General features: G+C 41.6%; 1 protein-coding gene across 1 annotated transcript; it reads right to left on the bottom strand.

The window, feature by feature from the left end:
• Positions 1-3813: 3813 nt before the first annotated feature.
• On the bottom strand, positions 3814-14953 carry LOC117398620 (interferon-induced very large GTPase 1-like). The gene is made up of 7 exons (XM_059011819.1): positions 14898-14953; positions 11978-12181; positions 9039-10794; positions 8621-8668; positions 7563-7580; positions 4391-4475; positions 3814-4170 (listed from the first exon to the last, which is right to left on the bottom strand). The coding sequence occupies exons 1-7, from the start codon at positions 14917-14919 to the stop codon at positions 4066-4068; spliced, it is 2238 nt and encodes a 745-aa protein (XP_058867802.1). The 5' UTR covers positions 14920-14953; the 3' UTR covers positions 3814-4065.
• Positions 14954-16089: the final 1136 nt, after the last annotated feature.

The following is a 16089-nucleotide window of genomic DNA, read 5'->3' as shown; positions in this document are numbered from 1 at the left end:
AGCGCCAATCCTGTCTGTCTGGGGACGGGAGCAGCACTCTCCCAAACAGGGGGTCACGCAGTAAAAGAGCAGAAGGGATTGGAGGGGTGCGAGAAAAGAGGAGGAGTCAGCTTTTCATAATGAAAACGGGAGGCATCCTCTGTCTTGCGTGCAACCTCGATTAGAGACAAACGGAACGGTGCTGAGAAATAGGAGAGAACTAGATTAGAGAGCGCGGCTGCAGCTGGTAGCAACCGGAGAGTCATCTGCAGGACTGGACTCAGTGCAGGACTCAATTGCCTGTTGATCAGTTCTTTGTTGGCAAATAAAAATTGAGTTAGCTCTGAATCCCTGTCTCGCTTTGCTCATTTCGTAGATCGCTACAATATTTATTAGGCGGATGCTTTTATCTAAGTGACGTTACGTTAAAACATTTCAACCAACTGAATGCTACTAAGGTCGCTATCATCCGTAAATTCGTCTAATATGACTAATGAAGCCATCAGTGCAGCTAAATCCGAAGTTGATTTTTAATTTTTAAATGTTTGTTGAATGTTCAGTAAACCGTTCAACTAGCCGAACATAGTTCACTGCGAGCGCTCGCCTAGTTGAACGCACCGCAGCTGTTACTGTTATGGTCTGATTTCACAGTTTTCATATTCATTTTTTATTAGTTCTTATGTTATTTTCCAAATAGGTTAAATAGTCAATGGCAGTGTTTATAAGTTTATGACAATGTGCTTGGGACCAGTTGCTTGTATTATCCTGTGCTACGCGGTGCGTTTAGATTGATTTTTACGGTTTCAGAACTGTAAGTATCATAGGGTAAATATTTTCTTGCTATAAAATCTAAGTTTCTGTATATGGCCTATATATGCATTATGATAGCCTTAAAAATACAAAATAAACAGCCAGTAATAATTTAAAAGGTGGCACCTGATTTTCTGTTTCTATTATATTTAGTGTAGCGGCACGGTAGAGTGGCGGTTAGCCGTCCCTAGGGGTCTGTCTGTGTGGACTTTGCGTGTTCCTGTGGGTTTTCTCTGGGTACTCCGGTTTCCTCCCACAGTCCAAAGACATGCTGTTCAGGTTGACTGGTCACTCTAAATTGCCCTCTGTGTGTGTGTGTGGTACCCTGCGATGGACTGGCGTCCCGTCCAGGGTGTTGTCCCGCCTTGCGCCCCTGCAGGATTAGGCTAACCAGGACCCTCTAAAGGATTAAGCGGCTGTGATAATGGATGGGTAGATATTTAGTGTAAGAATGTCTCTAGTGATTCTAACACATCAGAGTGGCACCTATATCTAATTGTTTATCAATACAATTTCAAAAAATGAATCCTAATTTATAATACAATCCTTTTGGACTTTGGAGTTTTCAAATCGTGAATTAACTGTCAAAATGTTCAGAGGGGGAAAACGTATGACACTAGATGAGTCGGGTGACAATTGATACATTTTCAATTTATCAGCAGAACTGCAGCACTCCTTGTGTTTGTGTAAAAAAACTGTGGACTGGAATAAAGAGGAGCCTCCTTCCCACCTTCCAATATATCCAGCTGATCAGATCAGTCCTGAGAGAGGCAGGGGGGTATAAATATTTATATTTTAAAACTGTGTTTTGATTATTATATACACAAACAGGCCGACCCTTATAATAGGCCTAATATTGTTTTTAAAATGAAACAAGTGTAGAAATTGGGATCAGAGCCTCTGGATTCAAAATCCGTTTTCTTGTACACTAAATGATTAAAAGATATTTTCTTTCATTTTATATATCTTGGAGGCCGTTCTCAAAGCTGGAGAACATTCACTATATTGGACGGATTTGTGAAAGGGAGTTGCAAGTACCAAGAAGTGATTTTTGAATCTACAACATGAATGTAGAAGCAGCTCAGTAATGTGCATTTCTTAAAGACAGTATATTGTACGGCTACTGTTGCCTGAACTAATAACTTATTATAGTAAATGTAGAATAAGTAGAATACATTGTAGGAAAATAAATATGCCACACACCTGCTCTCTGATTTCAAAACCTGAAGTTGCTTTATTGTAATATGCAAGAGCAAAGCTAAACAGCATGCTGGAGAGTCTCCTCCAGATTCTTGGATCGCAGCAGAGGTTACAAAGTATTACTTTTATTGTAACACTTGAAATGTATTTGCTTACGATTGTAATTCGCCCTGGATAAGGGCATCTAAGAAATAAATAATAATAATAAAAATAATAATAAATAATAATAATAAACAACAAAGCTTGTTATGTCTGTCATGATACAAAAATTGTTTCACTTATAGAAATTTGCCATTTCCCCTCCTTGTTCTTCTCTTCAGTTTTGTGGTCACCTGACTTACTCAGCCTGGCTTACAGGAATTTCACTCCTCCATATTGTTAAATACTTGTGTAAAGCAATACTACAAATTCCTGCCTTACAATTCAATACAGGATTAATGCTTTCCCCCCCCCCCCCCCCCAATGCCCATAAAAGGTGCGATAGGCAAAAATGTCAGTGCAGTTATACTGGAGTAACTTCATGCACATATATTATAGTCATTACAGCAAATAGGCAAGAAACTACACAACTGATTACAGTAGAAAGTTTCTTAAAAACAACTTTCAATTTAGGCTTTTGATTGACATCTTGGAGGCCGTTCTTATAAAGCTGGATAACATTCACTTTATTGGACAGATCTGTTGAGAAAGGGAGGTGCAAGTACTAGCTTGGACAGATGCAATATTATCTGCATACTGAGTTAAATGCAAAGAGCTTGATCTGTGGGAGGTTTGACTGAAAAGGTTTTCCTCTTTACCCGAGCATACAGCTCCAACTCAAACATTTGTTGAGAGAGGGCAGTGCAGGTACTAAGGAGCCATGTCAGCAAACCTGTTCAAAACAGATGCTTGAATATTATTTTTCTTGCAGACCAAATTTCTTTATTGTCTCTGTAAATGACCAAGTTGCCATCATCTTGCAGAGTCAGGCAACAGGCTTGGCAGTTAGCCATGCGAGTGTTGGATTGCCACAGGGCAGTCCCTTTGGTATCGTACATCACCAGATTGCAGTCTCCTTGCATGGTAACTGTTGGAAAACATGGAACAAGTATTGAATAGCAGTTTGCTACGCATGAGGAATGGCGGCTGTATTCATGTTATTTTTCTGAAAAGTGATTTAACATTGGATAGAAAAAACTGTTAGTTCCAAAAATGCAAGCACTGCTGTAATAGATGAAGACTGGCTATATACTCTGGGTATATAGATACTTGCACTGCATTGACTCCGAGCAAGCAAGTAATAGCAGCTTCATTGAGCAATGGATGGTAGCAGAGAGCTGAGAAAAACACCAAGTTAACGTATATTTAACTATACTTAAACAACTGCACATTAGAAGTAAATTGAAAGCTGCAATATGGTAGAGAAGTTAAGATTCTTTTGTGTCAAAGCAAATGGCTGGCCAGCAGCACACGGCTGTACAAACAAGTCCTTTGATCTCCAGCCCTGACATGAAAGAAGCTTGCCCTTCGGGGAGTCCACTGGGGTATAAAACTAGTTAACAGGTTTTTGCTTAGAAAATACAGCTGGTTTATGAGGGGGTCATAAAGCTAGTTTTCAAGGGGACCAAAAGAAGAGACCAGGCTCTAAGACTTCAGAGAGATCCAAAGAGATAGTGCCACTGGGATCAAAGGGTCTTAGGCAAATCGGAGAGATAGGAACAAGGAAGATGACAAAAACCAGATGTATGGACCTTTGTGGCACCAGGGTCTGAAGACTGCACTGAGTTCAGAGATCTTCACACTAGATCACACACACACACACACACACACACACACACTCACACTCACACTGAATGAAATATATGGTAATAGGATAATGAGTTGTACCTTTTCTATTGGTTAAGTGTCAGAGAAAGAGGAGGAGAGAGACACCTATGCAGAAGGGTATTTAATGTCATGCAACAATTGTAAGAACGAGTATTCTGTTTGTCCTGTACCTGGGACCAGACTCCCTGCATATTTCAATAAACCTAACAACTGACTGAAGAAAAGGACTCTGTGCAGTTTCTTGAATCTACTTACTCACCATCCTCTTTTTTAAGTTACATCAATAACCTTGTCAGCATTCCTTTTTCCCCAAGTGTCGCTAGCCCATATTGGCACACCTTCGGGGGATTCATACACCACGAAATTCCCATCGTCCTTTAAAGATATAAAGGTATCATGATGATTAATGCATGCATTTCAGGCATGTTCAATGACTAATTCCTATTCACAAATCTTCAACTAGTTCATGTTCTCATGCTATTTTACATTATTACAAATGTGTATTGTTTGATAAAATAATCAGCAAGTCAATGTGTCATGCACTTATTTAGGTTATGAGAAAAGTTTGAACTTTGGTGTTATATGAATGACCCACCTGAAAAATAGCCGTGTATTTGCCATTTTTTGAAATGATACGTTGTCCCTTGGTGAGGAAGCCGTCCAATTCCAGTTTGTTGGTTCTGGTAAGAAACAAAACAGAAGAATTATTCTATTATTCTATTGTTCAGACTGATAAATATCTGAGCAGAGCAGTGTAGAATAGTGGTCAGGGCTCTGGACTCCTGTGCCGTGGGTTCAATCCCAGGTGGGGGACACTGCTGCTAGAACCTTGAGTAAGGTACTTTGCCTAGATTGCTCCAGTAAATATTTGTAACAATTGTAAGTTGCCCTAGATAAGGGTGTCTGCTAAGAAATTAATAACTTTCAATGTCCCATTAGTAGCGTGGCAACTTCCCGTCAGTATTCTGATATAATTGAGATGATACAAGAGAAAGCAGCTGTACAGATTATAAATATGAAAGCAAACATGCCTATATGCTGAATCCATCTTTTACACCTTGATTTCCATTACATGAGAGTAGATGTTGAACTTCATGCTGATTTGAACTCTGAACCCGACGACTCTGAGAAACCGGGTTGTAGAGTGTGCCACAAATCCTCGACAACCCACTTCCACTGGGTAAACCCGAACTCTCCATCCTCGCTGTTCCGCTTCAGTGGCTAGTTGAGCATACCGCAGTTTCTTCCTCTCATACGCCTCATCTACAGCATCCTCCCATGGCACTGTTAACTCTACCAGATGAACAAGGCGTGCTGATCCAGACCACAAGACAATGTCTGGTCGAAGGTTAGTTAATCTCAGGTGGAAAAAATAAGCCGTTGACCAACATCTGCCAGCATCTTCCAGTCTCTAGCAGCTTCCAGTTGTCCTGGGCAAGGCTTGGTTTTAACACCTTTTCTTGGTGGTTGCTCTCCTGAACGGAGGAATATTGTCTTTTGGTGTGTAATGCTTTGATGGAACTGGTGGCAACTGATTGGTCAGGTTACGCTTATCTTCCAATGCTAAAGCCAATGCTATTCATAACAAATTTATTAACTGAATACAAAATATTGCAGTGTTCCCCGTGGTGAGTGAATTTGTATTTCAATGATTTAATCATTAAGTCGGCTTGGAGAAAGGTGTCCCTGGACAGAAATAATAATAATGATAATTACCATTATGTGTATGTTTAGTAATTGATCACTACCTCTACTACCAAGTTCTGGCAGAAAAGCAGTTCTGTGCAATACCACTTCTTATACTGAGAATTTAATTACAGCTGTCCAGAAACACAAATAAAGAACAGGTATTGTATCAGGACTTGGGCGATACAAAGTAGTTGCATTAATCATATTAACAGTGATATGTGTCTCAATGTTAGAATAGCTGCGTTTGCGATCTCGTTCTTAGAGTATCACAGCAAAACCCAAAAAGAAAATCCAATAGACATATTCACCCGTCCTTGCCAACCTCCCTTCCCACCACCCACCTGACCTCCCTCCCCACTGCACACTGCAATCCCTGTGAACCAAAATACCATGAGGGGGCTCACTAGAACCTAAAACCACATATACAAAAAAAAAAAAAAAAACACATTAGCTGAACAACTGCAACAAGCATGACTGTCCACAACTCGACAGTTATATACGCATATATGGGAGGGGGGGGGGGATGTCAAATAATAATTAAAAACGAGATGTCTATATCCCTTATTCTAAGCTATATACTGACAGTACCATACACCACATTAAAAAGACACACATTAATCCATCTTCTCCTTCGAAGGGAATCACAGGGCCCTGCGCACAGAGAAATCTGCAAGCGCCGCAGAATCCTGGAAATGCTGGCCGAGGAAAGAAATAACTTCATCCTAAGTGTTAGGACAAGCACGCCCTGCCATGGTTAACCTTCGGAACAGCAGGGTAAACTAAAAAATACAACGACTCCATGGCAACGAAGCGTCACCCTTACCTCTCCAAACACCCTCCTCTTCGCAGCAGTAACAGCAGAATAACTCGCATAGAAAGACAGTTTACAACCTTGGATGAGAACCGGATCTGATTTTCGAGCAGCCTGAAGAATGCGCTGTCGGGCAGTGTAACGGAGGCACTGAACTGTAAAGGTGCGGGCCTGACTGGAATCCCTAGGACAACCAGAGTAAATGCGATGTACTCTGTAACTTCAGAAAGGGGTGATCACCATAGACTTCGTTGCTTGAAACCAACGTGGAATTTCTTGTTTAAGAAAGCGAACGGGCACGGGGTCATCACCCTCGGCTCCCTCCGGTAGGCCCACCAGCCTTTACATTGCAGCAATGATTTCTGTCCTCAAGATCTGCCATCTTGTCTTGCATTTGTCAATACGAGCGTTGCATTGATTCATTTTACCTTTTTGCTGCTCTGGTGATGTCCTGCTTGGAAGTTAACTTCTTTACAGAGGAAGCAATATCAGTAACCACTGAGGACAACAGTGGTATCGGCAACACTTTGAAGAACAGGCAGCAAGTCGAACCGGCAGACAGAGTACAAGGCAGGACTACACCCTGGATAGAACGCCAGTCCATCGCAGGGCACCACACACACCCACTCATTCACACACACACACACACACCTCACAGAGGGCAATTTAGAGTGACAAATCAACCAGAACCGCAGGTCTTTGGACTGGAGGAAACCAGAGTACCCGGCGAAAACCCATGAGAACACTGGGAGAACATGCAAACTCCACAGACAGACCCCTAGGCCAAATCGAGCCTTGGACCCTGGAACTGTGAGGCAGCAGCGCTAACCACCATGCCACCGTACCTCCCCTGTGACATTCAAGCCTGGACCAAGTCAAAACTTCAACCACCCGCTAAACACAAATGACAAACTCAGTGTCAATAGTGGGTTTCTTCTGGGGTGGAATAACCTTCAGACAAGCAAAAAATCCGCCAGGTTTGTAATTTGCGATTAGCGGGTGGGTCAAAGTTTTGATTTGGTTAGATTAGGTGTGTTTTTTCAATCTGTAAAAACAAAATTTAGCACAGCAGCAAAAGCCATTACAAATTGAGTGTGTTATTTTAATAGGGCTTTCACAATCAAACTGTTTTGTATTTTACCAATTTATTCATGTATTTATTATTATTAGACAGGAGATTGCAGGGGTACCCTGTAGATACTGTGGAAGACACAGGTAAGATAGCACATTACAACCCTGTAAAACTAAAGATAAACAATGTACTTACCTGCAAGCTGCTTCTTCTCTGTGGGAGAATAAGGGATAAATAAATAAATTGATGAATACATGAATGAATAAATACCAGGACGTGTTTAAAAAGGAGCATCTAAAGGCTGAGTGCTGGTGTTTCCCTTGTCAGGTGCACATGTTCAAAGAGATAGTAGCAAGCAGTAAAGAAAAACAAGTACTGGCTTCAAAGCAATGTCTAGGTGGTAAATTGTGTTGAGAGAACCACATACAATTGAAAATGCTTATTCACCATAACCCACAGGTTGTGAGGTATTTAATTCATATTTCATCATTCAGTACTGTACTGGAATTTAATATTAACATTTAATATAATGAGAACTAATTGTCAAAACTAAAACAATTTAAATAGGTTTGCAATGAAATATTATGTAAGACAGGGGTCAGCAACTGGCAGTCCATCTGAGGTATGAGGACGGCCCCTCTGAGTTTCTTTACCAATGTATTACACTGGAATAAAACACTCATTAGATCAGTCACCTCATTATAAAAGCGTAGCTCTTTGTCAGCCTGCTTCTGTGTTGTTGCTCGTGAGAGAGCACGCAGCCAGCGTCACGAGGAAGTGCGGAATCAATGCTTATGCAGTGCGTTGTTGACTGAAAAGACGATAGCAGCTGCAATGTCTTTATTGAAAGAATTACATTTTTTTTATTAAATACAGTAAAATTGTACTCCATGCGTTGCCCAGTGTGTTTAAGTTTAGTGTTAGTGTTGGTCTTACCACCTGATAACGATTTTGAACTCAATTAAGTTTTGTTGAGTTGTTCTTGCTATGTTGAGGGTGTCGAGCCCTGATGTAAGATATTGCAAACAGTAAAGGTGGTATATACAGCATGGTAAATAATAAATATGGTAAACCATGGTATATGCCATGGTGTGATGGAGAATCTTCCCGTGCTCCATCACTAATGCCAAACCCTGACCATTTACCAATATAACCTGTGATTTAATATAGCTTACCTGACTGCAGAATATGCACATGGTTATGTGGGGTCACTGTTACGATAAAATAAAGATAAGAGTTGTAAATGAACTTACTTGTCCTTGTATATTCTTTTCAGTTCCCAGATAATATGAGGGGCAACCCTGTAAAAGAAAGAAATGTCTACACTGTCATGTACAGTCCTGGCTCAGTTACAGTAGTTTAGTCCAAGGGTGGGGTTGGATGGGTGAATGATAGCAGTACACTAATACTGGATAGAGTCTATCCGGAGTGTCTCCTGTATATGGCAACTTGCGTTTCATTATTTGCATTTTGTTCCCTGTGTTTGTGCACCTGATGGCAGTACAATAAAACTCCACCATTGTACTCTATCTGGACTCCTGTGCATTTTATTTCACTAACCACAAAGTCCCGCTACCTTACACATGCTAAATGACGAGCACAGTAAACCTGGTAAAGCTTGGTATTTTTAGAATAATAAAGATAAAACGTGAGAAATGATAGTAGCCATACCTCTGTCCACCTGTTTCTTTTTTAGGTCTGTCGCTGATTAATTCAGTACCAAAGGCTTTCCACAGATCATCTGCTTGCTCCTCCTCCATGTATTCATCCATCAGACTACTCAGCCTCTCACACTTCACTTTGATTTGCGATTCCTGCTCTTCATAGTTTTCTGATGTTGTCAAAGACTTCTTTCTCTTCACCAGATTTTCTAAGCTCTTCACTGCCCACAACTGAGTTACATCAAAGCTTTTCCATTCTTTTCCATTCTTTACCAAATCATCAATTCTCTCATCATCCCACCACTTAGGATGATCTACTCTGGCACCCTTTCCACGTGCCTGGCTTGCAACCATTTCTCTCCAACACTCTCTCAGAATGCAAGCCAGTCCCATTGGATCATTGAAATTCTTGAAGTGGTTGTCCATAATGATGTTCCAGACTGGGATAAAATTGCTGGCCTGGCCGCGGTCAATCACACTCCAGGTGCTCTGGTTTTCAACCAGCCCTCTCTTCCACTCTGGAATAGAACAAGCCTCCTGGGGCCCGCCGATCATCTGAACTGCAATATCAATGTCACTTGTATTGGTCTCATGTGTTCCTGTTGATTCTCTGGCATCACTATTGTTGTGTGAAGCCGAGAATCCACCACCCCCATAAAATGAGAAGGAAGCCTTTACATGAGCATCAATAGATCTGGACATTTCATTGAACTTTGATTTCATTTGACTGGAATGAACTTCATGTGATGACGCCTTAACACAGTGTATACCTCCAAAATGGACAACGCTGCCATTTACATGAGACCCAAATAGTTGCAGAAATTTAATAGCCTGACTTTGCAATAAAACCACCATTTGTCGACTAATCAAATCTCTGCTCATAAAGTCATCTATTTCTTTCAAGACATGCAAGGCGTCTTCAGACAGCTTTAACTGTGTGTGGGTGAATTCAAATGAAGCCATGGGCACGAATGTTTGTTTTATCACAGATCCATAGGACTCTGCCTTGGCCCGACTTGTCTTGTTGCTATCTGTAGAGCTGCTTGCTGTTCCTCCACCAGCCTCCACACTGAATCCTGCAAAGGATGCATGGAGTTCAGCTGAATAACTAGCGCCACATGTTTTTAGACTGCTTTCAAATGAGCTCTCATGTTCTGAAGACTGAAAGGTGTATGATTTCTCCTGCATGCTCAAGAATGGCCCGAGCAAGCAACATTCCACTGGTTTATCCAAGATAATACCTCGATAGACTTGTTCATCCTTAACATCATTACTGAACAAGATTCCTCTGAAAACGCCACCTTCTGATGCTCTGTAAATTAAATCAGACGGTGTCCATTCTGTTCGTTTCACTGAGTTAGAGTTTAATGTGTCCATTTTATTCATTAACTCTGTTAAAGTGCTCAAGGATTTATCAGCAGATGCTTTTAGATCGTTATTGCCAAGCTCATCTCTCCCAATTCTTTTGAGATGGCTTTCTAGATCTTTAGTTACATTTGCAAGTCTGTCACTTATTTTTTGACGCATTTCCAAAGCCCTTTTCTCATCCTCTTGTGTCATCTTTGGTGCAATCTCAGTGTTTAGCAGTCTGCTCAAGGCTCTCTTCTCCCATTCTTTTTCAGTTTTCTTTTGAAGTAAGCGGAGGTCACTATTCTTTAGGTACTGGAGAGAAACTAATGAAGTGATTCCATACTCCTCTTTCAATATGTTTTTCCATTTCTCCGTATCAAGGCCTGAGTCTTCGATCTTCTTTTCCAAATCTTCATCTGAAATGACATACCGTGGACTTTAAAGGGTACATTCTCTGAAAGATCTGAGCCAGAAGAGAAGTCTTCCACATTTACTCTCACGTGTACTGGCGCATGTATTGGCCAGTTCAAGTTCCATGTGGTAATAAAGTCTCTGCTGTGTTAGTGATTGGAATTGTTGTTTTTCACAACTAATGAGCAAGCATTGGTAAACACATTTCCAATATGTGGAAATAAGGCTTTTGTTCTTAACTGCCCCGTACAAAAAAAAAAAAAAAAAAAAAACGTGGGATTGGCTGTCAATCAACACAACTCAGTTCCATGGGATTGTCAATGGCATTGCCTTTGTCTATATTTCAAGCTCAGTACTGTGAAGGCCTTATTTGCATGTATAGAAATGTGTTTACCAATGTGGCCAAAAAAATTTTGGCAGTCGCTGCCCCTGGACTTCCTTAGTTATTAGAAATTAGAACAGTTTTACTGCCTTTTCTCCGCAACCACGAACACAGCAGACAGACAGACCTTGTTTCCACACAGAACTTGAACTAGCCAATACGACGCTTCACTGGGCATGCAACAGTACATGTGGAAGGCATCTACTGGCTCAGGAGAGATGCTTCAGAGCAGCAAATGTTTTAGACATTCGGATAGCAAGGTAGGATAGTTCATCTTATTTTTTTTTATCTACTGCTGATTTCCCCTTTAAGAGCTGAGGAACAATGCCAATTACTTTTCAACCTCGACTTCTCCTTCATCGTGTTAAAGACTTTTCACTTAGGCCCAGACCAAATAAAAAAACTTTGGCAACCTGCTAATCACACTTTACAAAACTGTATTTCATAGCTTTCTTTTTATGAGTAGAAGAAATAAGATAACAGAAAAAAACACACTATTAAATACAGTTTTGTAGTGCATTAGCGGGTTGTCAGTTTTGATTTTGTCCAGGCCTTAGTTTAAATTCAAAATATATGGGGCTGCCGAGTGGCATTGCATCCAGCTAAGGCGCTTCACCGGCAGTGCAGGGTGCGTCCTATAGCCTGGAGATCGCTGGTTCCAATCCAGGCTATGCCATCGCTGACTATGGCCGGAAGTTCCATGGGGGGGGATACACAAGCGCCACACGGGTGGGGAGGGTTTAAGTCAGCAGGGTAATGCTTGTCTCACCACACACTAGCTAATCCTACCACTTCTTTCTGCTTACCTGATTTTGGTGAAATGTCAACATTAACCAGCTTGGCTAAAGCACGTCTTTCCCAGTCAGCTTCTGCATGCTTTTCAAGCTTCTGGTAGTCTTCTTTGTTTAAATGCTGGAGAGCCTCAATTGATGTAACTTGAAACTCGTTCTTTAACAATTCCTTCCATTTCTTTGGATCAAGTCCTTTGTTTTTAATCTGGACTTCCAAATCTGAAATGAAATACCACACATCATTGCCAGGATTTCTTCCAATTGCCAAAAAATGGTTTCAAAAGGAAGATTTTCATTATTATTATTATTATTTATTTCTTAGCAGACGCCCTTATCCAGGGCGACTTACAATCGCAAGCAAATACAAATACATTCAAGTGTTACAATATAAGTCATACAATAAAAACAAGAAATACAATAATTCTCAAGTGTGACAAACCATAATTCAATAATACACTAGATAATAGTGAAAGTTACATCAGGATATGATTAAATAGTGATAGTTACATCAGGATATGATTAAGTACAAAATACTACAGTTTAAACACTTGGCAGATTACAATATTCTGAAGTACAGGATTAAATGCAGTAAAATAGGCGGCAGATAAGAGTAAAGTAAAGCACATTTAAATGAAGGGTGATAGTGTCCCAGGATACAACAGAGGAGTTCTACAGGTGCTGTTTGAAGAGGTGAGTCTTAAGGAGGCGCCGGAATGTGGTCAGGGACTGGGCAGTCCTGACATTCATGCATCACGCTTGAAAATAAACCTTCCCAATAATGCCATCTGCCATCTTAAAAACATTGCATGTTACAGGCAAATCTCAAAGTGTCTGACTTTGGGTATGTCTTTGGGATAATTGTTCTAATGTGTAATATAGAGCGACCTACAAGTGGTGCACCAGCACAGAACGACGCTTGAAGTCGCTCTTCCACAACCGTAGAGCGTGGATAGCAACACGGCCCCGACAACGTACAGCAAGCCCATCCGGACAAAACTGGTAAGGACCTGTCTATATAACGCAGCTATTGCAATTCAGCAGAACCATTACAGTTAACACTTAAAGCACCACTTTGGCACAACTCTAACGTGAATGTGAACCCCGCCACTTTGAGTCTTTCGATCATTTTTGAAAGTGCTCCTACCTAATTCTCGCATTAGTTTACTGACTAGAGCTGGTTGACCCCTCTTTGGAGATTGGTAAGCGGCCATTACTCTCTTTCACTGCACGAGGCCTTGTGTAGCTTTCTTATACCGTGTGAGAGCTGTTCTGGTGCTGTAAGGAGACCCCGCGGCTCACGGTATCGTCCTCTACGCCAATTTAATCAGCCACAGCGACCAAAAAAAAAAAAAAAAAACCTTGGGCCTAGTGCCCCTCTCAAGCGTCGGGCTCACCTAGCGAGGCTGACCATGCCGACTGCATACCCCGGCATCGACCGTGGTTTTCCCACTGACCCCCGATTGACTTGGCACCGGTGTAACCATCTTCAGCGCCACCTACAGCCCAGCGCCGACCGCGCCTACCATCGGCACCGACCTCGGAACCGTCTGATCCCTGCACCGACTGTTCAGCACCGACAGCGCTCTCCTCGACGCTGATCCCTGCACCGATTGACTCGGCACCGGTGACTAGCTTCAGAGCCGTCTACAGCCCGGCACCGACCTCGGCACAGATTGACTCCCAGGACTCCTGGTTGCTATTGACAATGAGACATGGATACGCTCTACAATTCCGCTTAGGTCAGCCACCCTTCAAGGGTGTGCTCCTCACCACCGTCGAACCAGCGAGAGCGATACTCCTTCAACAGGAGATCGCCAATCTTCAACAGAAGAACGTTGTGCGCTTGGTAGATCCAAGCAATGCCCTCGGTGGCTTTTACTCCAGGTACTTCCTGGTGCCCAAGAGGGACCTCAGAGTCCTCAACTTCTTCCTCAAACAGAGGAAGTTCAACATGTTGACAGCACAGCGTATCCTCCAGTCCGTCCAACCGGGTGACTGGTTCACATCGATCGACCTGCAAGACGCCTACTTTCATGTCCCGATCCGTCCCGCACACAATGTATCTGTGATTCGCCTTTCAAGGCAACGCGTACAAATTGTGCTGCCATTTGGCCTCTCGCTGGCACCCCGCACATTTTCAAAGTGCATGGATGCAGCACTGGCTCCACTCAGGCTGGGGGGTATTCGGATCCTGAACTATCTCGACGATTGGCTAGTTTGAGCGCATTCCAAAAGACGTGCAGAGGCGCACACAAAACAGGTCATAAATCATGTGATGAAGTTAAGGCTCTCAATACATCAACAGAAGAGCAACCAAGCATGGTGAAGGCCCAGCGGCCTGCGTTCACCGGGCCTCCACCATGCAGCGCACAGACTCCTGTCCTGGACGCACAGAAACTTGCGTTCCATCAGGCCGGTTCACCACCCTGGTAATAACCTAACAGTATACAGTAGTAGAGTTATAGGAGCCCATTTATTGAGCAGCTGCAATGCTTGTCAATGTGGGGGCATTACACCACCTTTTTTCAATTACTGTATCTGCTACAAACCATCAATGCCGCTATAAATGTCATTAAACTCTGGAAATGCTTTATTTAAATTAGTCGTATTGCAGCTCTCTTCATCTACATAGTGTTTCTTAGTAGATAAGATGAAATGTATACTCTGAATTGTCATAACTAGAATGCAGACTGCACTTTGCTCTGCGACTAATCCAGTTTAGTACCACTACCCTGAAGTGTCTTAGGGCATATTCCTAAAGTAGTGACTGAAAACAATGGATTTCTAGATTCCAGAATGCAATGGATTTATTATAGCAGGCTGATTAACTTGCTTGTTTTATGCATAGCAGTGTTTGATCCATTTACAGGGCTTGTCTTAAGTGGATCAGGGCCAGCCAGATAAACAATGAATTAACAACTGAACCAGCACGTACCTGTTTGGGGTTTGTCTGTCATCGTTTCCACAAATGTAAGCTGAAAGGTCAGTTGTTTATCTAGTCAAAAAGAAACAGTGAAAAGAGTGAAAGAAGTGGATGGGGGGGAATACAAACATATTTAGTACAGTCAAGCCTCTTTATACCGCCTTTTCATAGGGCCAAGGAAAACCTGGCAATAAAGTGAGGGTGACGTTATAGAGTTAAACAAAAGAAAGGTATACATGATACTATTAATAATCATTTCTTAACTTAAGTAGCCCACATACAGTATTTTAAGTACAATTCAAACAGAAAAACATATACTGTACTTTGTAAGTCAGACTTCTGAGATAGTGGTCAGTATTCATCAATGGTTTTCCACCAATTCGCAATTAGCAACACTTTCTAAAAAGAATAAATGTGCTTGTACTGCTATGCAGTAAACTGTCATAAAGACTGTTCTCATAAAGTAGTTTAGTTTAGCATTTTACTTCAGCATGTGGTGGATCACAATAAAGGCAGTTTTAGCTACAGTCAGCTGAGCAGTGTCCTATCAAACAAACCGTACAGTGCATATAAATGAATGAAAAGTGACAAAACGTATGTGTGTTAACTTTAATTTGTATTTTATTTAATATGTAAAAAGTGTCGGTAATTTCGAATTGATATTAAACCCTTGATGAGTATTGGCCAGTATCTCAGAATTGTGACTTAGACCGGACCAAACCGAACCCCGATCCAATGTTCATGTGGAAATATCGGCCGGTCCCACAACGCATTGTTCTATCCCAAAACCAAACGAGGCATTTAGAACATGCAAATGGAGGAGACTCCTTCTCTACCCCGCCATCTCTCCCTCTCACTGCACCAGCTAGGAGTTCAGATTTAGCTTCGCTATATTATAGAGCGCAATTCTTTACCAACTTTTAAAAATGAGCTTATTGGAGGCTTCGTGTTTATAAGATGGTTCAGGTGCAGTCCGGGCAGACTGACTTGAGCATCATTACAGTATACCGCACTGCGCTCGGCTTTGTGTGGAGGCTGATACACAAAATAATGAACGACTGGTAAAGAAATCACATGGATTGCTTTTTAATGGTAAATGTGTATCTGGTATTCTAAGTATTATCTACAATTAATAATTCCGCTATATTCATATTCGGAATGTAATACAGTATTAAGACAGGGTCCAGTATTAGAAATCAATGTT

This window comes from Acipenser ruthenus, chromosome 43, assembly GCF_902713425.1.
Source record: "Acipenser ruthenus chromosome 43, fAciRut3.2 maternal haplotype, whole genome shotgun sequence".
NCBI classification, from domain to species: Eukaryota; Metazoa; Chordata; class Actinopteri; order Acipenseriformes; family Acipenseridae; genus Acipenser; species Acipenser ruthenus.
The sequence above is the reverse complement of the archived record's forward strand: the minus strand, read 5'-3'. Positions and strand labels throughout refer to the sequence as shown.